General features: G+C 34.9%; 1 protein-coding gene across 3 annotated transcripts in view; it reads right to left on the bottom strand.

The window, feature by feature from the left end:
• VPS37A (VPS37A subunit of ESCRT-I) overlaps window positions 1–25652 on the bottom strand; it is a 49980-nt gene that overhangs the window by 10150 nt on the left and 14178 nt on the right. For 2 of the 3 annotated variants that reach the window (XM_015144813.3, XM_015144812.3), the window contains exons 2-10: window positions 20579–20653; window positions 18219–18333; window positions 17638–17738; window positions 11160–11385; window positions 9646–9716; window positions 5950–6077; window positions 5808–5866; window positions 5662–5730; window positions 1383–1526 (exon numbers count right to left, since the gene is read on the bottom strand). In XM_015144813.3, the coding sequence (XP_015000299.2) occupies window positions 1383–1526; window positions 5662–5730; window positions 5808–5866; window positions 5950–6077; window positions 9646–9716; window positions 11160–11385; window positions 17638–17738; window positions 18219–18333; window positions 20579–20653 (988 nt within the window). Of the gene's footprint in view, window positions 1–1382; window positions 1527–5661; window positions 5731–5807; window positions 5867–5949; window positions 6078–9645; window positions 9717–11159; window positions 11386–17637; window positions 17739–18218; window positions 18334–20578; window positions 20654–20744; window positions 20792–25652 lie in introns of those variants that run through there. The other variant, XM_015144814.3, reaches the window with a different exon arrangement.

Here is a 25652-nt window from a genome sequence, read left to right as displayed (position 1 = left end):
TCATTCTGAATTAGCTAGTAATCTAATAATTGAATGTTGAAGATAGCTAATGTTGAAGACAGCTAAGACTTTAAGAATCAAAAAAACCTCTTGCTTGGGAGGCAGCCTTTGCCTGCAAGCTTCTAGAATGTAAAACAAACACTGATCCTTTATATCAATTATCTGACTATGTAACTTTAAATATCTGTGTTTTAAAAATATGGATGTAAATTCTGCTGTTAACCAGGAAGATTAACAGATACAAGCTTCAAGGCACAGTTATATATCATTAAAGAGTAACGGACCAGAAATCAATGCCTTACTAACACTATAACCATGTCAGTCACTAACATCTCTGAACTTCAATTTCGCCTCATGAAAAATGGGAATGATAAAATCCACCCCATCTGCCTTAACAGGAGTGTGTGTGTGTTTGTGTGTGTGTGTGTCTCACAGATGTTTCATAAAGTTTACTAACGAAAGATTATTTTTAAAATGTGATTATTTCAGACAACTTACGTAAATATTTTGGACTGTATTAAAAGGCAACAAACTATTAAGCAGACTGTTTTGGATTTTTCTTTAAATATAACAAATATCAGAACAGAACAGGAACTGTGTCTCAATTTTTAAAAATTATTTTATAATCCCTATAGATCATTCTCTCTTTCAACAAGTGGTAAAACAAGTCATTAAGGAGTATGTTTCAACTATTCGGACTAGATTTACCAGCTGTATTACACAATGATATAGATATTACCATTTCTGAAACAACTATTTTATTTACCTGCTTGTATACTCAGATAAATCAAGTCTAAAGTGATAGGAGGATGATGCTATTATTCTTACGAGGCTTTTCAGGTTCCTCTCACAGCACTCAAAACTCCACTTCAGTAACGTGCTAATGTTTTTCACTCATGAGTATGCTAAACTAATTTGATATTATGCTGTCAAAAAAATTTTTTTTCCCCAGATCAGCACAAAGTTTATTAGCAATTTCTGCTCAGACGAGCCCCTTTCTGACCAGGACTGTTCCTCTGACATACCAGACAGGGAACAGCCACACATACAGGCCCTCACTCTCATTTACTTCTCAAGTCACATCAAAAGGACATCTTAGAGCAATGGCACTTGCCCCCCATGGGGTTCCCTGGGAATAGCTAAGGTGTGTGGCTGTCCAGAGTTCTATGACAGACCTTCAAAGTTTTAAGTTCCAGGTACCTGGTTTTTGCCCAAGTCCACACCCAAGAAATAGAAACCTTCCTTTCGGGTAAATAATATATTGTACAAAAAAAGGGAGATGACAGCATAATAGAGAAATAGCTAAGACCCAGTGCTTCTCCTCCCTATAAAAATACCAAACTTTATCCAATACTTGTCCTCAATTGACGAGTATTACATACTGTTCTCTTTTCCATGAAGCTACTGAGAAAATCATCTATTTCCATCTTTCCCTCCAAGAAGTCTTCTGCAATATTATCAGATTCTTCCTCAGCTTCATGTGCAGCTACTTTCAATCTTGCCTGTAGGGCACTTGCACTACAGCTCTGAAAAAGAAAATCAGGCACTACTTTAATTTATGATACTCACAAGAACTCCTCACAGGGAATGGAAGGAAAGTAGTGGTATGGAGAGGCAATTTATTATGTGCCCTATATAGCCTCTTTTTGAGAAAATCTGCTATCTTATAATGACCCACCCAGGTCCTTAGCTACTGGCTGCAAACTATTAAATGAGAGAAACGGAGAAAATCATTGTTCTCTCCTAAGGATTTACAAATTAAATCACTGTGGTAGATATCTGCGAAGGAGACTCTCCACTAATGACCTCACCTCCTGGCATTCCTGCCCTTGCATAATCCCACCCTTGAGTGTGGGCTGAACTTGATGACTCATTTCAATGGAATAAGGCAAAAATGATGGGATTAAATTTCACTAAAGCAATGAAAGACTGGTACACAGAAAACTGTAAGATACTGCTATAAGAAACTGAAGACATAAATTACTGGAAGACATCCCATGTTTATGGGTTGAAAGATTTAATATTCTTGAGAAGACATTACTAATCAAAGCAACCTACAGACTCGATGCAATCCCTATCAAAATCTCAATGGTATTTTTTGCAAAAATAGAAAAACCCATCCTAGAATTCATATGGAATCTCAAGAGATCCCAAATAGCCAAAACAATCTTAAACAAAGATGACTAATATTTCCTGATTTCAAGTTACTACAAAGTTACAGTAATCAAAACTGTGGTACTGGCATAAAAATATAAAGAACAATGGAACAGAATAGAGAACGCAGAAATAAACCCTCACATAAATGGCCAAATGATTTTCAACAAGGGGGCCCAGTCCAGTTAATGGAGAAAGGAGTCTTTTCAACAAATGGTGCTTGAAAAAACTGGATATATCGACAGGCAAAGGAACAAAGTTGGCCCCTTACCTTACTTAAATACAAAAATTGATCCAAATGGATCACAGACCTAAATGTAGGTACTAAAACTAATGGCCATCCTGCTCAGTGTGGTGGCTCATGCCTGTAATGCCAGCACTGTGGGAGGCTGAGGCAGGCATATGGCTTGAGCCTGGCAGTTCATGACCAGGCTGGGCAACATAGCAAGACCCCATCTCTACAAAAAATACAAAAATTAGCCAGGTGTGGTGGCACACACCTGTAGCCTTGGCTACTTGGGAGGCTGAGTCAGGAGGATCACTTGAGCCTGAGAGGTCAAGGCTGCAGTGAGCTGTAACTGTGGCACTGCACTCCAGCCTGGATGACAGAATAAGAAAAAAATAAAATAAAATAATGGCCATCCTAATGCATGTGGGGTAGTATCTCTTTGTGACACATCATACACAAAAATGAACTGTAATGCACCATTTTCTTATTGCCCTCGCCAAAACTGGTTATCTATCTTTACAAGTATGGCTCACGTGGATGTTTTATTTGGCTATTATGTGCCAACCACCGAACCAGGTACATAATAGGTACTCAATAAATATTTAATGAATAAGTAACTGGAAACTTTTGAAAATATGTTCAGCTTTACCATAATTTTTTTAAAAGCCAAATAAAACATCCACATGAGCCATACTTGTAAAGACAGATAACCAGTTTTGGCGAGGGCAATAAGAAAATGGTGCATTACAGTTCATTTTTGTGTATGATGTGTCACAAAGAGATACTACCCCACATGCATTAGGATGGCTATTATTTTATTTTAGGAATGAAACAGAACAGATTCCTCCATCACGGAACCAACGGTCTACTGAAAGTGGATTCCATATGTTAGAGTGTAGAAGATTCATCATCCCCCCAAAAATTGACTGAGAACATCTAGAAAGAAACCTAGGAATCAGTGTTTGGTGTGTGTTTGTCTTTTTTAAGTGTTTCAAGAATTGCTTCCAGCAATTCTTATATGAATGTTTAAGGATCAGAGTAACTGTTAAAGCAGAATCTTTATTGGACATTTATCTTTCTCCTTTTGTCAGTTTCCTGTTTTTTTCCTTTTCCAATAGACCACTGGCATTAGTATTTGTTGTATATGCTAAAAATATCTGTACCTTTTTTAACTTCACTTTTGATTTCATGATTTTTTAATATATCCAAATTTTCAATCTGTATAGCTAAATATGTCGAGTTTTTCCTTTATACTCATATCTGTTTTATTATGCTTAGACTTTTCCCACCATAATCTTAAAGAAAAAATCCTAGAAGCTAGTTGACTTTTTATGGTTTCCACTGAAGTTGTTTATCTGTAATACCTTTCTGTGTATTGTATGATACGATGATCTAGCCTTTTTCTAAATGGATACTAAATAGCCAGTTTTATAATTTACTGAATCCTCAATTTTTTCCAACTGATTTATAGAATAAATTATTCTATTCCATAGAAATAATTTTCTCTTCCTATAAAATTACTATACTGTTTTAAATAATGAAGATTTATAGTGTATTCTGACACTGGGAAGGGGAGTTTTGTTCATTTTTTCTTTTTGTTCAAGCTCTTCCTGACTACTTTTACTTTTACCCAGCTGAAAAAATAAAGTTTCAGATGAACTTTTGAATAAATCTGTTAAGATTTAAAAAAAAAAAAAAAAAACAAAAAAAAACCTCTTGGCATTTTGATTAGAACTGTATTAAGTTTCTAAGTTATTTTGGGGAGAATGAAATCTTTTTAATACTGGATCTTTCATTCAATGAATATATTCTATGCTGCTCTAAACAGTCTTAGAAAACAGAAAACTCAACTCTTCTTTTATTGAATGCCAATTCAATAAAGGTTCCTAACTTACTTCATTGGATTCACTTCTAAGTACTTTACAGTTTTGTTTAATGAGTTGTTTTCTGTACTTCATTTTGCAGTAATTGCTGCAGCAAACAGGAAAAAGTTTCTCAGTTCTCTAGAATTTTTGATTGTTTATTTTTGGTAAACAACTGTTTCATTTCTTATTTTATACTATACCACTTTTTGTGGTCTTGTTGCAGTACTCAGAACCTCCCAAGCAATGTTAAACAGCAGTGATCATGAGGCATTACTCTCTTATTCCTAACATTAATAGGATCCTAGACATGTTTAGTCATTAAGTGTGATGTTTACTGCTGGTTTCTAGTATTCTTTTTCAAGTAAGAAATTTCTAGTTTTAGTTTACTATGAGTTTATATAAAGAATGATGTTGAGTACTATGAAAGCTTCTTCAACATTTACAAGGTCCAGTATATATCTAACAGTACTTCAGTTGAGTCTCACAGATTTTCTGTGAAGGAGGACTGCTTAGGTTAGACTCCTAACTAATGTTTCTACTTGTATGACCTCAAGGAAGTTATTTAATCTCACTGTGCCTGTTTCCCTATCTGTAAAATGTAAAATGGGAAAAAGTAACAATACCTATTTCACAGGACTTGGTGTAATAACAGGCCATATATGTAAATAGCTTCATGCAGCACAAGACATATTAATTGCTCAATGTTAGCTATTATTTCCTTATTCTGACAAATGACCATATTATCTGAAATCATTATAAATTTATATTCTCCTTTACCATCTTTTTTGCTGTTGTTGGTTTATATCTATTTTATGTTTTATTTCACTGACTTTATCCAAAGTTCCTGATGTTATAGGAAACAGAGTATTAACTATGAGGTTACTGGTATAATACAAAGATTATGTCCTCTGTTTCCTTTTCATTTTTAAAGATTCCTTTTTTTCAGAAATATAGGTTGAATTTTATAAAATTCTTTCGATTTTCACATAACTGGATTTCTAACAAAACTTATTTGTAGCAGATAATACTATATATTTTTCCTATATTATTCTTTTTAATTTGCAAACTTTTCATTTAAGGTATTTGTAGATAAGTTTACAAGTGAGTCAAAAGTTTTTGTTGTTGTTGTTGCTAGGTTTCACTACAGGGGTTGCAATGGTTTCATAACTTACTCAGAAAAGTTATTTGTCTGGGCCTGTCATAATTTTGTTTTGGAAACAAAGACGCTCTTACATGAGCACAAATAATGTATGATGCCTCATCGAGAGCTGTTCATCTACGTTTAACGGTATCATGTCTTAAAAGGTCAGATACCTCATAAATGGTTTCTGATGATAATGAAAATAAGATCATGACTCATGCACATAAGATTAAAAAAATCTATGGCAAAGGAAAAAAACTAAACAGTCTTACCTCACTAAGTTCATGCTGCCTTTGCATCTTCTTTTCGAAAGTAGACTTCATTTGTGTAAGCAATTCATACTAAAAGAGAAAATGAAAAGGATGTTTTATTCTATTTTTAAATTATATACATTTCTACAAAATGATCACTAACTCACCTTATCTAAAACAGTTTGCCTTTTGGCTTCCAAGCTGGGCTCCAAAAGGAGATTTTTTCCTGTAAGATAAATCTCTAGATTACTTCTAGGTAAAGATCAGATTTTTTTCAGGAAATGTGAGCTGAGGAGAGGGAAAACATACTTGCTAGTTCCTCAATACTTTTTACTAAGTCATCTTTGTCAGTAATAATTTGTTTTAGTTGAGGCAAAGTCAGAAACTGTTCTAGTAATACCTCCTCTTGTTCATTCATATCTGTGAGTTGTGTCACACTAGAAACACAAAAGAAAAAATGTTAATAAATATCAGACATCAAGTTTTTCTCCCTGACAACTATTTACAATTTTTCAGCTTTATTTTGGTTGATAGGGTTCTAAATAATTTTTACATATACACCTAAGGCTGCCAATTTTAACCTTAAAATCATATAAAACATCAACCACAATGGAACATAAAGCAGTCTGTAATATATTCTCAACAGAATCTGTAAAAGTAAATTCTGGTCCAATGGATATGTTGATATATCTCCTCTCTTTAAAAATCACAACTGTGGGGAAGTGTTCACAGTTATCCAGTGACCTGAAATTAAAAATAAAGTCAACTTAACTCAGGTAAAGAAAAATGTATGAAACTAAGAGCTTATTCAGCTTAGGTTTCTTAAAATAGGACAGCAGTAATACAGTTCAGTATTTTTTTCTTGTTCTTAATTCTGTTTAACTTAATTGCTTGAGAATATCACTTATTTCTTAAATTTCCCTGATAGGAACCAGACTGACTGATATATAAAATTTAAGCTATTTATTTCTTCCAAGCATAATGTTGAACATGCTAGTACTATAGTAAATTCAGATGAGTAAAAGTTCACAGACAAGCTAGCATTAGAAGAATTTCTTCCTAGTCATTTCATTGTATGTATTGACGAGGGGGAAACAGAACTGAAAAGAGGCCAGAGTAGTTACTGTAACATTTTGGCTTGTGAAAAACTTTTATGGGAAACTATTCTATCTAGTCAGCTTTAGACCAGGTCAGTGCATGATTCCAAGGATGTGTTGGCCAAAATGCAGTCAGTAAAATCTCCCAAGACTCTACAAGTTACATAGTCTCTGCTAGTGCATAATGTCAATTACTGTAGGACCAGTAAGATAGGGTGCATAAGCAGTCACAACTCCGTTTTAACCTCTCTGCCTATTTAGCTTACAGATGTGTGGCTATCACAATAAGAGTTATAGATATGTTTATGTGTGTTTATGTATATGTGTGTATAGATATTCATAAAATATTTAAAGAAAAGAAATAATGGAGGGCTAAACCAAAAACAAAAATGGGTATCTGTAGGGTGAAAGAACTAGGTGGAGCGGATATGGATGGAAGCAAAAACTTTTCTGAACGTATCTTAGTTTTGACTATGGAGCCATATAAAAACGTTGGATAATTTAAAAATAAAGAAGAAAAGAAAAAGCAGTCTTTAAAATTCCGAGAAAATGGACTGCTTTGAAAATAAGTAAACCTGTATATTCTAAGTTATATCAACACCCAGAGAAAAATTATTTGAAGAGATTAAAAAAACAACAACAACAGTATATTCTGGCATGTCATAATCCTAAAGATGACAGAACTGTAAAAAACAAAAACAAAAATTTAACCTGCATTCAATAATCTTAGTAACAATACTGGTATTGTTATTTTGGAAAAGAACAAGGGCCCTTCAGAGAAATGGCTGACTCTAGGTCTGGGAGAAGAAATGTTCATGATGAGCCCATTGCATCTTCAACTTTGCCAGAAACGATACAGAAGGCAACTTGAGTTTCTCACCCATCAGGGCAACTTGAGTTTCTCACCCATCAGAGCAACTTTTGGAGATGGATAGCGCATCAACTCATTATTGTGAAAGCTGATACTATAAGGGGAAAAATTAAGCATTTTTCTTGGTCCTGTATGAAGCCTATTTTAGTATAACTAAATATGTAATTGATTAAGTCAGGTTCTTCATAGAGTAATTCTGGTTAATAAATTCTGGTGGTAATGATAAAATTATTAAATCATATTTACGACCCTTGCTGAATTAATGATGGTCAATGATTTCAGGTGCTTTAACCTGATATAATCTTAATGTCACTAAAAAAAGGGCAACCAGACCTCACTGCTGCCTCATGGCATGTAATAGGAAGCATGCACTAATTATGACATAAGTATTGGCAAAAGAATTGAACCTTGTCTACTTCTAGCCACCAGCAGCATAGACTATGGGAAATAGAGAAACGCCCTTCAATGGTACCACAAGGAGGGAATAAGGAAAAAACAGGATATGGAAGATTTCATAGGACAAATAACCAATTTAATAAACACACACTATGTTTAATATATATGTATGCATATATATACATGGATATGTATTTATTTCCATATCTGTGTACATATATATGAGCATATGTAAATACAAATATGTATATGTCGAAGTGTGTGTGTGTGTGTGTGTGTGTGTGTGTGTGTATAAAAGAGAAAAGTTGGGGAGAAATGGTTCATTATTAAAAGGAACTTAAGAGATCCACTATCCAAATGCAATAGGTGGAACCTGTTTTGAATCCTGATTCAAAGAAACTACCAACAAAAAGATTAATTACTGAGACACTGGAGAAAGAAGGTAATATTAAAGAATTACCATTGTGTTAGGTATGATGATGATGGTGACTGAGGTTATGGTTTAAAAAAAGGAAAGAAAATCCTTACCTGGTAGAAAAATTTACTGAAGAATTGATGGGTAAAAAGGATGTATTATCTGGGATTTGCTTTAAATAACGGTGACTCATACCTATAGCCCTCCAAGAAAGCTGGACAGAAGGAGGCATGAAGCACGGTGAGCAAAAGGGTTCATGGCTACTGTTGCCACATGATGGATACATGGTGGCTCATTATACTAGTTTCTTCACCTTTTTTGTATTTTTGATGTTTTCATAACAATTATTTAAAAAAATTTAAAGCAAAAAAGATAACTTTAATAAATTAGAACTACCTTATGGGTTATTGTAACCATTACAATGCATATTAACCTTTAACACGCATGCAGTATATTGCAAATATTCATTAATTTATTATAACAGAAGATAATAAATCACTATTTCCTTAAAATGACTGTAAAACACTGGTGCAAATAAATTTAAACTTTTTAAACTATAGGATTTCTCATGGGCACCTTTGATGAGATATATCCTAAAGAAAAAAAGAACTGCAAAAAAAGAAAAAAAAAGTTTAACTGCATTCAGTAGTCTTATTAATAAGAGCCTTATGAGTATCATGAACTCTCAATGGGGGTATAAAGGGTGCAATGCTTCCCAAAACTGGCCAAAAACCATTTTCTTCATGAAGCATTTTAGAGAAGCAAAGTTCCATGAAAAATGGCACCTTAATTGAAAAAAAGTTTGGCTCTGTAAAAACATCTAATACTTTATAACTTTATTTCTCTATATGTAAAGTTTATCTACTAAAGGAACAATGGGAGGTCTAAAACAGGCCAAGATATATTTTGAAACTATCAGGAATAATGTATTCAAAAATACTTTTCAAAGAATGCAGGCCACATGAGAGAAAGGATCTTGTTATCTTGGTAACTATTTACATCATTATAAAAATCCTATAAAAATCCGAGTATGTACTAGTTACTCAATAAATACAACCTATAGGACCTAAAATTGATTTTTAAAACTTTCCCACTAAGACAACTACAGTACTGTCTAGGAATAGTGAAGATTTTAAAATTTAATTTAATATGGATATGAAATAATGATCTGGTGTATGCTTACAAATAAAACAGACAATGTCACCAACTTTACTCTCCAGGTTTACCTTAGTTCTGAAAGTTCTGGAAATGCATCAGGGACATCTGGCATCTTGTAACCAAAACCATTTTGGCTTGTCTAAAGAAAAGTTTTAAATGATATTAAATTTCAGCCATTTTTTGACTGCTCTCAATTACTAATAAATGTAATCTTTAATGTACTATATCCCATAACTGTTTGCATTATCATATTTTCATCTTCACATCTCACACTGCCTTAGTCTCCCCTTCTTCCTGCAGTCTATCTTTTTTTCAGTGTGGTATACATAGGATTACTTTTTTTTGTTGCTGTTGAGGGCCATGTGAGTACCTGTGTTAGGTAGAGAACTGGTAGTTCTCTTTCTTGTCTAAGTATATGGCTGTAGATTTCACTGGTATATATGAATATTTCTCTCAAGTGAAAGGCATTAAATATAGAAAAGCAATAATTTGGCAACAGTCTGAATAGTTACATGCCTCAGTCAGATGAGACGGTAGGGTAGATGAGTAACTGAGCCATGTTTGATATATATGACTTTTTATCCTTGAGGACCCTTGAAAAGCCCTCTTGTAATTTTGTTCATACTACTAACTGTAATTTGTTCATAACATTCATTAACACAATAAATGAAAGGTTTTGGAAAAAACCAAGTCCACTTGGGTCTATGTATTCTAAATGATTATAAACTCTGAAATTAGTAATGTTGGATATAGTATGGTTTTATACTTGAGTAATGCTATGGGTGATATTTACTGAGGGTTGTAACTGAAAGGCTTTATACTCCTTTAAATGTTTTATGCCGAAAGTATTAGTTTCTTCCTCAGTAACATTCCACATAGCAACAGTTAAGAACAGCTTAAGAACATACAAGTTTTTAAGCCAATGGAACACTTGAAGCCCTCAGCATACATTAGCAGACCCATCATGTGACATCTGCTGCTCCCACATGATCATTCTTCTGCCTTTGCCCACACTCTATATGTCAGCCAGAGAGATCTACTATAGGCAGCCTCACAAAAATGCCATCTGCTTTATACCTCAATGCCTTTGACAATGTTACGGCCTCTCAAAGAATGCCTTATGTATCCCCTTGTTATTCTGGCAAATTAATAATGATCTTTCAAAATCTGGCCTCGAGCATAATAAATGCATGCATTTGTTTAGCTGCCTCATTTTTACTGAGTACCCACTATATTTATCAGTACGTTTGAGGCACTAAGAAAGTGGTGAAAAAACCCAGAATCACATTTTTTGTAAAGGTAACCTACTAGTTCTACCTTGGTCCCTAGGAGCACTGACCATTCCCCTAACTGTGTCTCTACCAAAACTCTAGCTGTGTCTTCTACTACACTAGAATTATAAGCTCCACACTTAAAATTATTATTTGTTGGTTACCTCTCTGTTACTTGAATTGAAAAACATGATTTAATCTTTTCATATTTTGTCTAACTTATTGTCTGGCACACGGAGGCATGTAATAAATGTGTGTTGACTGAATGAATGTTTCAGTGGCACAAAATATAGATAACTGACGATACCAACCGGTATTGAAGCATCCATTGTGGGAATGGGTAATGGCAGATTTGAAAGGACACCAAATGAAGGAGCGGCAGGCTTGGCTGTGGTATAACTTGTTGTTGAAGAAGAAACAGTGTCAGCAACAGATAAAGAAGTGATATTCCTGTTTGCTTCTTGTGGAGGATATGGAGGAAGAAATGGAAAACCCTGAGAAGCATAAGGAGGCATCCCACTTGGGTTACTGTATAGACTGAAGAGAAAAAGAGAAGATCATTAGATTAGATTTTATGGATACAACATGTCAAATTATTTCTAAATTGCTCTAAATAACAAAGGTCAAGCACTATATAGATGAAATCTTATAATGGCAGGTGATATTTATTAAATTATATAATGGAATTAAATATTATATAATATTTAATATATAAAGTGATATATATATAAAAAGTGATAAAGTATGACCCCCTTCCAAAAAAAAGAATTGTAGAATTGTGGTTTCTACAAAAAAGATGATGAATGCTTTAGAAAGCAAGCAATTCAACTTGTGAGAGTAGAAATGGATAGACAGGCCATTTTTGAGTTTTCAGCATTCCAGTGGTATCAATCAGTATCTCCATAGAGGGAATGGAGAGCAATATGTAATCCAGGACATTTATTGAAGTAGAGGCTAACAGCTTTCTCCGTATTTGTCAAAATCTGACTGAAAGTCAAGACTGCTTTTCTAGAACATTTTAAAGTAAAATTAAGTATGCAGATGAGCTTTTAAAATGTTGAAATATTAAAAACAGATGGATATATAAACATGCATGTATATTAGAGTTACATAGCATTATGTACTTGGGATTCAATCGTAGAACAATGTAGTCAATGTTTATTTTTGCAAGATAACAAATATTTTACATTTAAAATATTTTTCCCCTTAGCAAAGTTTAGAGAAGCAGATCATAAAAGCATTAGAGTAATTCAGACCTAGATGCAGACTGAAAATCATCTAAATACAATATATGAATCATACAGTGAATTAATATGGATCAGGCACTCTAGTGTAAAGGATAAGGGCCTTACAGTTATGTTTTAAATATTAATATACTACTACTAAAATGTTTCCCTTTATATTGAAACATGTTTCAAAATGTAAAATTTTTTATGAGAGTACTATTATTTCATTTAATGATATAACCTGAGTTGGAAATTTTGTGGGAAGAAAACATTTTTTTTTTTTTTTGAAATGTACATGAATGACACTGAAGTGTAGATGGAAAAATAAGCCAGAGTAGAAAGAAAAAAGCCTGAAAAAGGAAGGTACAGAAATATTAGCCCTGTAATAAAGCAAAACAAATCATAAAACCCTAATAACCCAACAAAATTTAAAGCATAGTACTACTGAATGGACAGGTAGATCAATAGAACCAGATATAAAATCCAGAAAAAGCTCAAACACCTATAGGAATTGGGATATAATAAAGATAGAATCTCAAATAAATGAAAAATAGAACAGTCAAAAAGTAGTATTGAGACATCTGCCAAAAAGAGGTTGGAGTCAGATCCTCATTTTTACAATAGTGTAACAATCTAATGGATCACAGTTTAAGTTTTTTTTAAAGAACCTCAGAAGAACTAGAAGACATCATCAAAAAATTATAACCTTGAGGCAGGAAAGGACTTTCTGTGAACCCAAATTCAGAAGCCATTACATAAATAATGATAAATCTGGCCGGGCGCGGTGGCTCATGCCTGTAATCCCAACACTTTGGGAGGCTGAGGTGGGTGGATCATGAGGTCAAGAGAATGAGAATCCTGGCCAACATGGTGAAACTCCATCTCTACTAAAAATACAAAAATTAGCTGCGCATGGTGGCAAGTGCCTGTAGTCCCAGCTACTCGGGAGGCTAAGGCAGGAGAATTGCTTAAACCTGGGAGGAAGGGGGTGCAGTGAGCTGAGGCTGTGTCACTGCACTCCAGCCTGGCGAGACAGCAAGACTCTGTCACACACACACACACACACAAAAGAGAAAATAATAAATCTGACAACACCGAAAAAAATGTACATGACAAAGTCCTTTATGAAACAAATAGCAAATTTGGGGGAAAACTTCTATCACAGAGAGAGGTATAATTTCTCTAATACATAAAGAATTCCTATAAATTGATAAAAAGACAAAAAACTCAAGAGCAAAATAGAGACTAGGATAGTATATACAGATTACAGAAAAGTAAAAGAAAAAATCTCTGAAGTACAGGAAAAAATGTTCAGTTTAGCTATTACTAGTAAGATAAATAGAACTAAAATTATACTAATGTATTGTTTTCTGCCTATCAATTGGCAAAGATCCATTTGATAACATACTATTTTGGCAAAGGGTATTGGGAAATAGGGATTGTATAGGAACAGAAACTGGTACAACTACTCTGGAGGGCAAGTTTGCAGTATTTGTCAAAACTACAAATGTGCATTACACTTCTAGAATTTATCCAACAAGTAAGCTCACATTTAGGCAAAATATTATATTAAAGATTATTTACTGGAGCAGCACTGACAGCAATGAAGAAGGATGGGTTTTTTAGGGAAGATTAGAAAAAATGAAAATATCTGTCAAAGACTTGCTAAAGAAATTATAATACATCCATAAAACAAATACTTTGTGGCCATAAGGAATAATGAGGAAGTGCCTTAGTACTAACATGAAAAACTTTCCAAAGCCTTATCATTTAGTGACCACCCCCCCTGCAAAAAAAAAAAAAAAAAAAAAAAAAAAGACAAGGGCATAATATGCTACCATTCATACAAAAAAAGGGGGAAAATACAATATTACACATACTTTCTTGTAGATGAATACAACAGCTCAGGAATTATATATACACAAACCCAAACAAATAACTTGAGATGTTAATGAGGAAAAATACTGAGCTGCAAGGGAAAAAGAAGTGGCATGGAGATTTTCACTGTATACTTCTTTATACTTTTTGAGCCAGGTGAATGTATGACCCATACAAAAAATTAAGTTTTCTGATCGACTTGTTCATTTCAAAAGATGGCTCATTTTTATCTTAAAATTACTTTTATCTAAAGAAATCAGTGATATGTATGTGAATATAACAAGCTATTTAGAAACAATATAACCTACATGAGAGAGTATTTATAATATCTCTGAATTTAAATCAATAATTCTGAACCAATCTGCTTTGTTTTGAACTCAGTAGCAGGTACAACCCACAAAATAAGAAATGCATCAAACTTGATTTTTAATAATGTGTACTATATCCCGGAACTTATCTGAAATGAAAACAAGTAAACGTGTTGGTTTGTATTTTCAAATAAGGTGAATGAGTTTATATCCAACCCTATCACTACAGAAGATAGGAAGTATGGTTTTTGAATATACTTTTTATCTGAAAATAAGGACTGAGGACTCTAGAACATAGATAACAGAAAGACAAAGATGAAGGGAGAGAGCTGAGGTACCTGGAAGTGGAATGTTGCTATGACAACAACAACAACAAAAATCTAAAATGTGGGAGGAGCTTTTGGACCAAGCAGAGGTCTAGGCTGGAAGTTCCCTCAGAAGATTACGGAGGACTAATGGGCCTCAAAGAGGCTGTTAGGAGGAGCCTGGTGGGCCTTTGAGCAGATTGTCATTGCAAGGAGAACTTTATATTAGTGGAAAGTTTACCAATACTGTTGCCCGCAATAATATGGAAAACAGAAAATGTACCTAGTGAAATGGATGATCCAGCTAAGGAGATTTCCGGGCCATGCTGAAGGTGCCACCTGATTTCTAGCTGCCTGTAGTATAAAATGTGAGAAGAGAGAAAGTAAAGAACTGCGAAATATAAAAGATGAGATTTCCTGGATTTGAAAATAAATTTCTCTCTCATTCCTAGCTTCCCTAAGATTCTCAAATTAAGAAACATCTCTAAAGCAAAGTTCAAACCCAGCATGGGCTAGAAGATCCTTTGTTAACACCTCTGAAAGAGCCAAGGCAGTGCCTCAGAGAACTGTCGAGTAAGAAAAACAGCCATTTAGGGCTTCAAAGATTCTTAAAGACATTGTCTCTCAGCAGCCTCACTGGAAGCCCAATAGCATATTTGGCAGAGCTTAGTGGGTGTTGCTTTTGTTTAATGAAATGAATGAAAAATGGATTCATAAGAAAATCATAAGGATTTTAAAGGAATTGTGTCATCTTGGGTCTAAAAGGGACACAGGGAGTACCAAATGAAAAAGAGGCTATCAGACCCTTAATTTCTATAGGCAGGAAGCAGGCTGAAAAAAACTACGCACTTGGAAACAAGGGCTACATTTTACAGAAAGGAAGAATGACACAGATGGCAGAACCAAGAACCAAGAATTATTCTGTGCAGAATCATTTCCACGAACTAAGTCTTAATAAAAAAAATGTGCCCAGTTGGATTTCAGTACTGCTACGAACCAGTGGCTCCTGTGTGCTTTCTACTTTCTCTCTTTTGGAATCTATAGTGGTTACCTGAGGCTTGTTCTACCACTGTAAAACGGGTGTGTGAGGGGCAGCTACCTTGTCTCTTTAATTCTCTTGTCTTCAGATCAAGAGGAATTGTTCTTCAGGAACACAAGTGAGAAACCTCATCTGTACTTGAATCTTAGATGAAAGAACACAAGCCTGATTTTGTAATATGATGAACTCTGCAAGTTCTTGGGGGAAAGAGGAGAGTGCCTATTCACATATAGGAAAGAGGTGAATTATTATGGCTAGGAGGAAGAATGTGACAGATTGTATTTTCCAAAATAGCCACAACCAGATTTCCAGTCCCATATGCACTTCTTGAACTTTGCTACCCCACTGAGAGCTGAAGTCTACTTTCCCTCCCCTTTCAATCTGGGCAGGTCTAGGTGACTAACTTTACAAAACGCAGCAGAAATGATGCTGAATAACATTCAGGACTAAACCAAAAAAGGTAATACAGCTTCCGTTTGGCTGGAATACTCTCTCTCTCGGGATCCTGACCCTCAGAACTCACTCTTGCCACGCAATGAGGAAGCGCAGGTCACATGGAGACGCCACATATAGATGTATCAGCACTAAAGTCTAAGCATTAAGCCAACATTAACGGCCAGACGACACCAGCTAATGCAAAAAGTGGAGCAAAAATAAGCGATTGCCACTGGTCCCTAACCAAATGGTAGATTCTTAAAAAAACATAAATGTCATTATTTCAACCACAAGTTCTTAGGGTAATCTGTTATTCATGTGATACAGTTTGGATGTTGTCCCCTCTAAATCACATACTGAACTGTAATCCCCAATGCTGGAGGTGGCGCCTGCTGGGAGGTGACAGGATCATGCGGGTGTATTTCTCATGAATACTTTAATGCCATGCTCTTGGTGCTGTCCTTGCCATACTGAGTTCTCATGAGATCTGACTGTTTAAAAGGATATGGTACCTACCGCCTCCTCACTCTTGCTCTCATCATGTAATGTGCCTCTACCCGTTTTACCTTCTACCAGGAGTAAAAGCTCCTCATATGCCAAGCAGATGACAATGCCATGCTTCCTGTATAGCCTGCAGAACCCTGAGCCAATTAAACTTCTTTTCTTTATATATTACCTAGTCTCAGGTATTCCTTTATAGCAATGCAAGAACAATACTAAAACAGCATCCTCAGTAGGAGAACGTGACTTTATTAAGGAAGCTACTAGAAGGCAGTAAATCAAGAAACTAGGAAATGGCCTGAGAAAGGGAAAAACAAAATCTAAGAAACGGAGAATCCAATACAAGAAAGGGAAAATCCCAGGATGACAACAAAGGAAATTCCTTGCTGAGAGTTATGCAAACGTCAGAGAGAGTAACTCAGAATGAGGGAAGAAGTGGAGCACTGAATGTGAAGGAAAAAATGAAACCTAGATATTACCTTACTGGTTTGATTATGTGAAAAAAACGTTTAAAGCATATTTTTCAGAGTTGCTAAAAGCTCTGTGGAAATTTAGTAAGATCTTAAAATTTAAGATGATGTGGAAAATGAAGATGATCTAAAAACCAAACCAAATACAAAATGTAGGTAATTATTAACTCCAGAAAAAAGGCAAAAAATTACACCATAAGGGAAATGTAAACATGGTAACATACTTGGCTCAGGAATGGACAGTATTTAGAGTCACAATAACAAATATGCCAAATATGGAATTACATTAAAAATCATGATATAATTTCACTGAGACAATGAGGAGAAAGGAAGTTCAGTGATAAACAGCTGAAATCTTCATCTATTACAATAGGAGGCCAATAGAATATCTAAAATGAAAGAATCAAGAGATAGAAGTATGCACACATTATTCAGAAAGATGTAGGTAAACATTAAAAGAAACAGCTAAAAGAGTAAAACAGTTGCCTCTGAAAGTGTGAATGTATTTGTGGGGATGTAGAAATCAGAGGACTGATTTTTAACATCATTTGAATTTTTAAACTATATTTTGATTACTTTAATGTTAAAATACATGCAGACTTTTTTATTTATTAGAAATATACTTACTAAGGAAATGCTGTTGAAGTAGGAGCTAAAACTGGAGGGTTCTTCCAAAACTCATCCAACAGACTTTGAATAATTTTTCCAAGATCTGAGTGCATGGTAAACTGAAAGTAATAATACATGATGCTTAAAATCACTTTCAGAAAAAGATTATAAAGTCTCCTTAGGATAATGTCACTCTAAATAGTAACTTACTTTTGCAGGTCAAGAATTAAATGAAAAAGGATATTAGCAATTCACAAGTTATAACATTTTCTCATAAAATCGATAACATAAATATCTGGTAATTAGTAAACAGGTTAAAAGTCCATTGAATCAAAAATGGAGCCAAAATATTTCCTTGTTTGACTATTTACAATAATTTGAGGGTTCAAAGGTAAATAATAGAGTATATGTAAGTTACAATCTCACAATCAACCATATCATATTGTAAGAACTTTAAGGTATGCCTTAAATATTCAACTTTTTAAAAAATTACTCATGACAAAGTGAAACTTTAAATGCATTTCAGATTTCTAAAATATTTAGTAGAAAAGTAATACACCTATTATATTACCCTGAAATAAATTATCCCATATACATACATTGTTTACTAATGGAGAGGTAACATACACTCCTTGTTTATCCATTAAGTGATGTCGTATCGGTGGATAAACACTGATCACTGGTTTTTCCTGAGGAAATTGTGGAGGAAGCAATCTGGTAGAGCAGATGAAAAACAAAAACAAAGATAACAAAGGTATATTATAAAGTCAAAATCTTAAAATAAAGCTATTTAAAAGTAAATTAAATTTTCACACTTCGATATGGGTTATTTGTAATAAGTGCTCTTTTATGGTGTTGTCTGAAAATATATATAAGAATAAAATTTGGTAACAAGACTAGTCATTCAACACAGTAAAATCTTCATGTGAAACATGGACATGAATTATAGAATATTCTTCATATCATGCCAGTTAGCTGCTTTCAAACACAATGTACCAAGCTACACAAAATCTTAGGTAAAAATTAAATAAGGCATTTTTATCAGGTGAACCATACTAGTCCAGTCTGGCTATTTATTGGACCACAGGTTCTAGCCGTACAATTTTCTGTGGTTTTTCTACTTTGAGAATGCTGTCACGTCTGGGCGTGGTGGTGCATGCCTGTAGTCCCAGCTCCTTGGGAGGCTGAGGCAGGAAAGCCACTCGAGCACAGGAGTTCAAGTCCAGCCTGGGCAACACAGTGAGACCCCATCTTTAAAAAACTAAAGAAGCATTATTTCACTATTTACTGTATTTCTAAAGAGTAAGAGGTTAAAATGGAAAGTAGGAGGATTGAAACATTCTAGCTGTCATCAAGACTTGATTCTATAAGGCTCCCTTCTAAATGCCCAAAATGACATATCTCTCCCAAGTTAGAGGTCAATCACATGGTTTCAAGCAAAGAACAGTAAATTTTCAATACAAAAAAAAAAAAAAGCAGAAAATTTAACTTTTGAACTACCCACAAAACCAAGAATATTGAGTGAAATCTTAAAAAGGAGAGTTTACTAGACATGAAACCCTGTTTCCAAATCTCTAAAACTCAAGAATATTTTACTTTGAATTGCCTCTTTGTTCCCCTGTTGGTTCAGAAAACTATTTGTTGGTGGTACTTTTGAAAAGAAAACTGGGTCCTTGTTCGCCTCTCCTGCTTAGCTCTACCTGGGCATTTGATGAGAGATAAAACTACTTCATTTACAAAGCTGAAGATTTTAAAACTAGTTTGGTAAAAAGGGCATTAAATGGCCTTGGGAGTCCAGTTTGTATCTTGACTATGCTACTTACTAACCATGTTTCTGTAATTTGCCCTAATTTGCAGGGCTGCTGTGAGGATTCAAAAAGCTCACATACGCTTGTAATCCCAGTACTTTGGGAAGCCGAGGTGGGCAGATCACGAGGTCAGGAGTTCAAGACTAGCCTGAACAATATGGTGAAACCTCATCTCTACTAAAAATTCAAAAATTAGCCAGGCGTGATGGCACACGCCTGCAATCCCAGCTTCTCCAGAGGCTGAGGCAGGAGAATCGCTTGAATCTGGGAGGCAGAGGTTGCAGTGAGCCAAGATTGTGCCACTGAGCTCCAGTCTAGGTGACAGAGGGAGACTCTGTCTCAAAAAAAAAAAAAGCTCATAAATATCAAGTTAAAGTAGCAGTTATATACTCATGCTTTAATTCACTCATTCAATTAGTATTTAATAAGGCCTCCTACAGATAGGCACTATGTGAGGCAAGGAGAATGTGAAGGTGAGTAAGATAAGGCTCCTGTCTTCAAGTTAGGTGCCTTCTTACGTGGCTCAAACACTTGATCTAGCAGCAGCCACTTAATGCAACCTGAAGTAATCACAATCTTTTCATACTACAGCGCCTCATAGCTGCGTTTAAGGCTAAATTGCTACTTCAGCAATCACTTTGTCCAACTTCTGTAACTTAAGTAAAAATCTCATATTTTTAACTTTTTTCTTTTTCTTAAAAATGATCAGCAAATCAAATCTAGCTTTGAACTTTCTGGTTGATGCAGTGTATCTGTTGCTGAAATTTGGAATATTTTAACTTGTTTCTGATTTAAAGATGAATCTATCTCTAATGGCTTTATATATATAACCCCTTTGTTTTTTATTATCATTTTTCAGCATACCTCCAGCTAAGATTTTAGTGCTAATCAATAAAAACAATTACAGTACTAAGTACTAGTATTGCACATTTCTATTGCATTTTCTCTTTTCTAGGTTCTTTCTTATAGCACTATAACTTATAGTGATAGCTTTCGAATATTTTTATTTCACTGAATTGTGCACTATTTTATAAATTATAGTTACTTGAAATAAGTTCACCTTAAAAACTTATTTCTAATAATTAAGAAACAAAACAATAAAAAACTGTTAACTCCTTTTACATGAAAAAGTAGGATACAATTCTACTCACATATTAATGTTAATTGTCAGGTTGTTTATGGTGAATGGCAATCTGTATTCCACATCTTTCTGTATTTCGGCTATACTGCAGGAGAAAATTAAAAAAAATTTACCCAAAGTCATGAAAACATTATTGTTAAAAACGAATGTTAAGTGCTAGTATCTACTAAAACTACCTTTATTTTTAATCACAGAATCTGGATAGCCAGCATAACTTGTATCTTGAGGGGAAGGAAAATGATCATAGTTAGAAAGGCCCATCAACTAAGCACACAGTAATATTCTGAACCATCCAGGGGGAGGGGGATGATGAGGTAAAGAGGAAAGAAAAAACTCTTCATTAATGCTAGATTCATTTATTATCACTCTATCCAATTTACCATTAGCAGAAGCAATTGTGTGCTCTCTGGTTATTACAGGTCAGGAAGCCATATGGGTTTTAACTGCCACGATCCAGCAACATCGGCAGCTGGGGAAGTCTGGGTCTTAACAGCTTGAACTTAAAAGTCTAGATGAGATGCGTCCTACAATCTTATGACAGAGGATGCTGGCTGCTTTCCAAAAACAAATATCCCCTTTTTTCTAAGTAGAGAAGCCTGATTTTATTCTGGGTAGCAATATTCTAGTTAGTTCTTATAGCTAGTTGTTGCTATAGACTTAAATCCCAGCCAAAAGAATGTACAGGAAACTTGCAGGGAGAAATTATAGGAAAATATCTTAAAGGGAACAAAATAATAGACAACTGATACGAGCCCATTTTGCCCTTCCTGTTTTCCTTCTACTTCCTCCTTGGATCTAGGAACTAGACTTCTAATAGCCATTCTGTACCATGAGTGACCGTGAGAATTGAAGCCACACACTAAGGAAAGTTAGACAGAAAGAAAGAAGTAGCTTGGGTCCTTGATGAAGATGAAATTGTCAAACTATGAATTTCTTTTAAGTGCAAGAAAAATAAACTTTTATCTTGTCTTAGCCACCATTCTTGGGTCTTTGGTATTGGCAGCTAATATAATTCTTGGCTTGTAAGTCCCTGATACTTTAACATTCTACATTTATAATTTTGTTTTATTGTTATTTGCAGGCATACATTATTACAACTATAATACACTAGGCAAGTCTTTTGGGGACTCACTTGAAATTCTAACCAATATTCATGATATTTCCAAGGGGGAAAATGCTAAGTATTATCAATGAGGTGAGGTTGCAGAGGAAGCTTAATACTGAAATGGACATGAAACTTCTTCAAGCATGAATACCCTTCAAAGGCTTAGCGTATGAAAAACGATTTGCCTTTTGTTCTTTTGGATGATTCCTCTAACAACTTTATAAAACCTCTATTTCCCTCCGTTTTTGGTCCTTTGATAAAAACCCAGCCTCTAGGACATACAAATCTTAAGATAGCTTCAAAGATTCAAAAATGTTGGGATGGAGCTACAGAAAAACTGCAGATGTAGATAAGCTTTCCTCTTTGATATCCTAAGGAATGGAGTTATCATTTAGAAGAAACAATTAAGAAAAGACTCAAGTGGATACTCAGTATTAGGACTTGAACAATTTTTCTGGAAGTTTTTCTTTGGGAATTAGACTTGGACTGAAAAGCCTCCTCCCTTGTATGAAAACCACATAATCAATAGAATGGGCTAAGTTTTTTATTCCTCTACATTATTTTAGAACCTGAAGAGGTTATTGCTCAAGGAAATAAATAGTGGTCACAAAAGCATCCACCAGTTCAAAGCCAAGTAGAGCATCTTAGTGATTAAGTGCATTGCCTCTCAAGTCAGGCTTCCTGGGTTCCAATCGTGTCTTTGCCATTTATTTACTGTCAAGGGTAAGTTAAGCCTTTTCTCTCAAATGGGAAAGGGAGATGTTAAAAAAAAATCTATCTACCTAAAAGATTTGTTAGATTATGCAAAATAATGCATGTAAATTCCCCAACATAGTACCGGGCAAACAAGTGTTCAATAAATGTTAGCTATTATTAAACAGGAATTTAGAACATGCAAATTGGTCCCTCTCTAGATTTACAGTGTTAAAATTTTTTGTTTGTTTTTTGACAGAGAGTCTTGCTCTGTTGCCCAGGCTGGAGTGTGGTGGCATGATCTTGGCTCACTGTAATCTCTGCCTCCTGGGTTCAAGCAATTCTCTTGCCTCAGCATCGTGAGTAGCTGGGACTACAGGTGCATGCCACCACGGCCAGTTATTTTTATATATATATATATATATTTTTTTTTTTTTTTTTCCAGACAAGGGGTTTTGCCATGCTGGCTAGGCATGGAGTTCGAGGTCTCGAACTCCTGACCTCAAGTGATCCTCCTGCCTTGGCCTTCCATTGAAGTTTTAACTCCTCAGTTTTTTAGATGCTGTTTAGATTTTTACAGAAATTTTTCACTGAAAACATATTAAAATGAATTTGATTTAAATAATTTTTACTTAAATAATTGGTTAAAAATGTCCAATTCATTTTCTCCAGTTATGCTGACAGTTACTAAAAATTTTTTATGAGTTTTTCTTTACAAACTAGGTATCACAAATAACAGAAGGTAATACTTATAATATTAATGAGAGTTGAACCATCAAATTCCAAAACAAGTTAATCACATAATCTAGAAATGCATTTTGATTAGCTGCATTAGATAAAACAACAGATATGTAATTGTTTTACCTAATTAAAACAGGAATAATTCCCTAAATATTCATCACAAATGTGATTTTGAATATGTTGCTACTTTAATAACTTTTTAAAAACTTATTCCAAAACATTCATTCTCATTAAAGTTATCACCAAAAAACCACTGTTAACATATTGCTGTATAATCTTCTAAACTTCTTTGTACATTCATAGCCTTATTTAAAATAAAAACATAATTACATGGTCCATCAATTTTATAAGTTACTCTTTTGTCACTCAATTGTGATTATCTTTCCAAATCAGTAAATATTATTTTACAATATCTTTTCTTTTTTTTTTTTGAGACATGGTTTCACCCAGTCATCAGGCTGCAGTGCAATGGTGAGATCTCGGCTCACTGCAACCTCTGCCTCCCAGGTTCAAGAGATTCTCCTGCCTCAGTCTCCCGAGTAGCTGGGACTACAGGTGCGAGCCACCATACCCAGCTAATCTTTGTATTTTTAGTCGAGACGAGGTTTCACCATGTTGGCCAGGATGGTCTCGATCTCTTGACCTCGTGATCCGCCTGCCTCGGCCTCCCAAAGTGCTAGGATTACAGGCATGAGCCATCGCACCTGGCCTACAATATTATTTTTAATGGCCGCATAATTTTCTAGTATATGGTCATACTATTATTTAAGCTATTTTCTACTATTAGATATTTAGCTTGTTTGCAGTTTTTATTCTTATAAAACATGCTTTGATAAACATTCTTAAAGCCATATCTTTATGCTGACAGTGGTACTATTTACAATGTAAATACACACACACATATATTTTAAAGTAATATTTTAATCACACCACAAGAGAAAATTTAAATGACCTATAAATTAATAATTTCATTTTCTAGTTTCTCTGGGAGAAGAGAATTACTATGGTTTTACCTCAGTGGCTCTGAATTTGTTGGGGCTAAATAAAGCTGTAATAATATATAACTTTGTTAATAAGAATATAGATTAATTGGCATCCTCATTTCTTTGATAGTCCCCCAAATAGAAACAAATAGATCTTAATATGCAATACAGATTTCAATTTCCAAAATGGTGTCATAGAAGCAAGCTGGCTTCACTTGATGTCACAGAAAACAACAAATACGTAACACTAAGATTAACACCAGCATCCCAGAACTCAAATATGAGGGTCAGTCACTTCTCAGGGCCACAGAGAAGTGAAAAAACTCTGAGCAGATGGTAAGAGAACTGGACTTCCATATCTGTGATGACTCTCCCCATAATCTTCCCAGCACCAAGCATGCGAAAAATTTCCCCTCAACTCGCAGTTTCTACAGAGGAAAAAGTAAGACCGAGGTGGACAATCAGCTTCCCCACCGTTTTGGTTCCCTGGCAGGAGACTCATCCCTGCCTCAACTCACTGGAAGCATCATAGGACTGAAGGGAGAAATATTCCTGAGGACAGTCAGAGACAAAGGGGAGAGGCAAGACTACCATCCTCAACCCTGAAAACTGCTCTGTCGGCAGCCAAAGAAAACACCAAATCAGAGTGCCTATTCCGCAGCTCCATGTTGTAGGAGATATGTTCCACAGATCCCCTGGGCAGGAACCCTTTGCCAGCCTTCCCACACTGTTGGGATATCCCCTTTGGGAGCTACCCCATTAGAGATGGGCAGTGCTCCAAGTATTTACTAGAGCCAAGGCAAATCTGGGTTTAAAGTGCCACTGAGAACCAAAAAGGAGGCAGCAACCTAACAGTAAAGAGTCTTTAAGCAAATATATTAAATAAAGCCAAAACAAGTGAGAGAGAGCAGACCAGAATAAACAACTAATTCTTCAAAGTAAATACATAGATGCACATCCACAGGAAACAAGAGCTAAGAGGGAGCCTGACTTCCCTAAGTGGACAAAGCAAAGAACAAATGACTGACCTTAATGAGATAATCATATGTGAGCTCTCTGAAAAAGAATTTAAAATGAGTTTTAAGCAAACTCAGTGATCTTCAAGATAAAACAAAAAATTCAGAAATTTACCAGAGAAATTTAACAAAGAGATTTAAGTAATAATAAAAAATTAAATGAAATGTTGGAACTGAGAAATACGTTTGTTGAACTGAAATATATTAGAGGCTCTCCAGGGCAGAATGGATTAGGCAGAAGAATCAGTAAGCCTGAAGACAGGTTATTAGAAAACACACAGAGAAAGAAGAAAAAAGACTGAAAAGAAATGAAGACCACCTACAAAATAGAGAAAACTGCCTCACAAGACCGAACCTAAAAATTACTGGTATTCAAAAGGAAGTTGAGCCAGAACAATGGGTAGAAAGCTTATTCCAAGAAATAGTCACAGAAAAACTTCCAAAGCTTGAGAAAGACATAAATATCTAGGTACCAGAAGGTCAGATACACTAAACAAATCTGACACAAACAAGCCTACTCCCAGGCATGTAATCATCAACTCTCAA

This window comes from Macaca mulatta, chromosome 8 (assembly GCF_049350105.2).
Source record: "Macaca mulatta isolate MMU2019108-1 chromosome 8, T2T-MMU8v2.0, whole genome shotgun sequence".
NCBI lineage: Eukaryota > Metazoa > Chordata > Mammalia > Primates > Cercopithecidae > Macaca > Macaca mulatta.
This window is presented reverse-complemented; position numbering and strand designations above follow the sequence as displayed.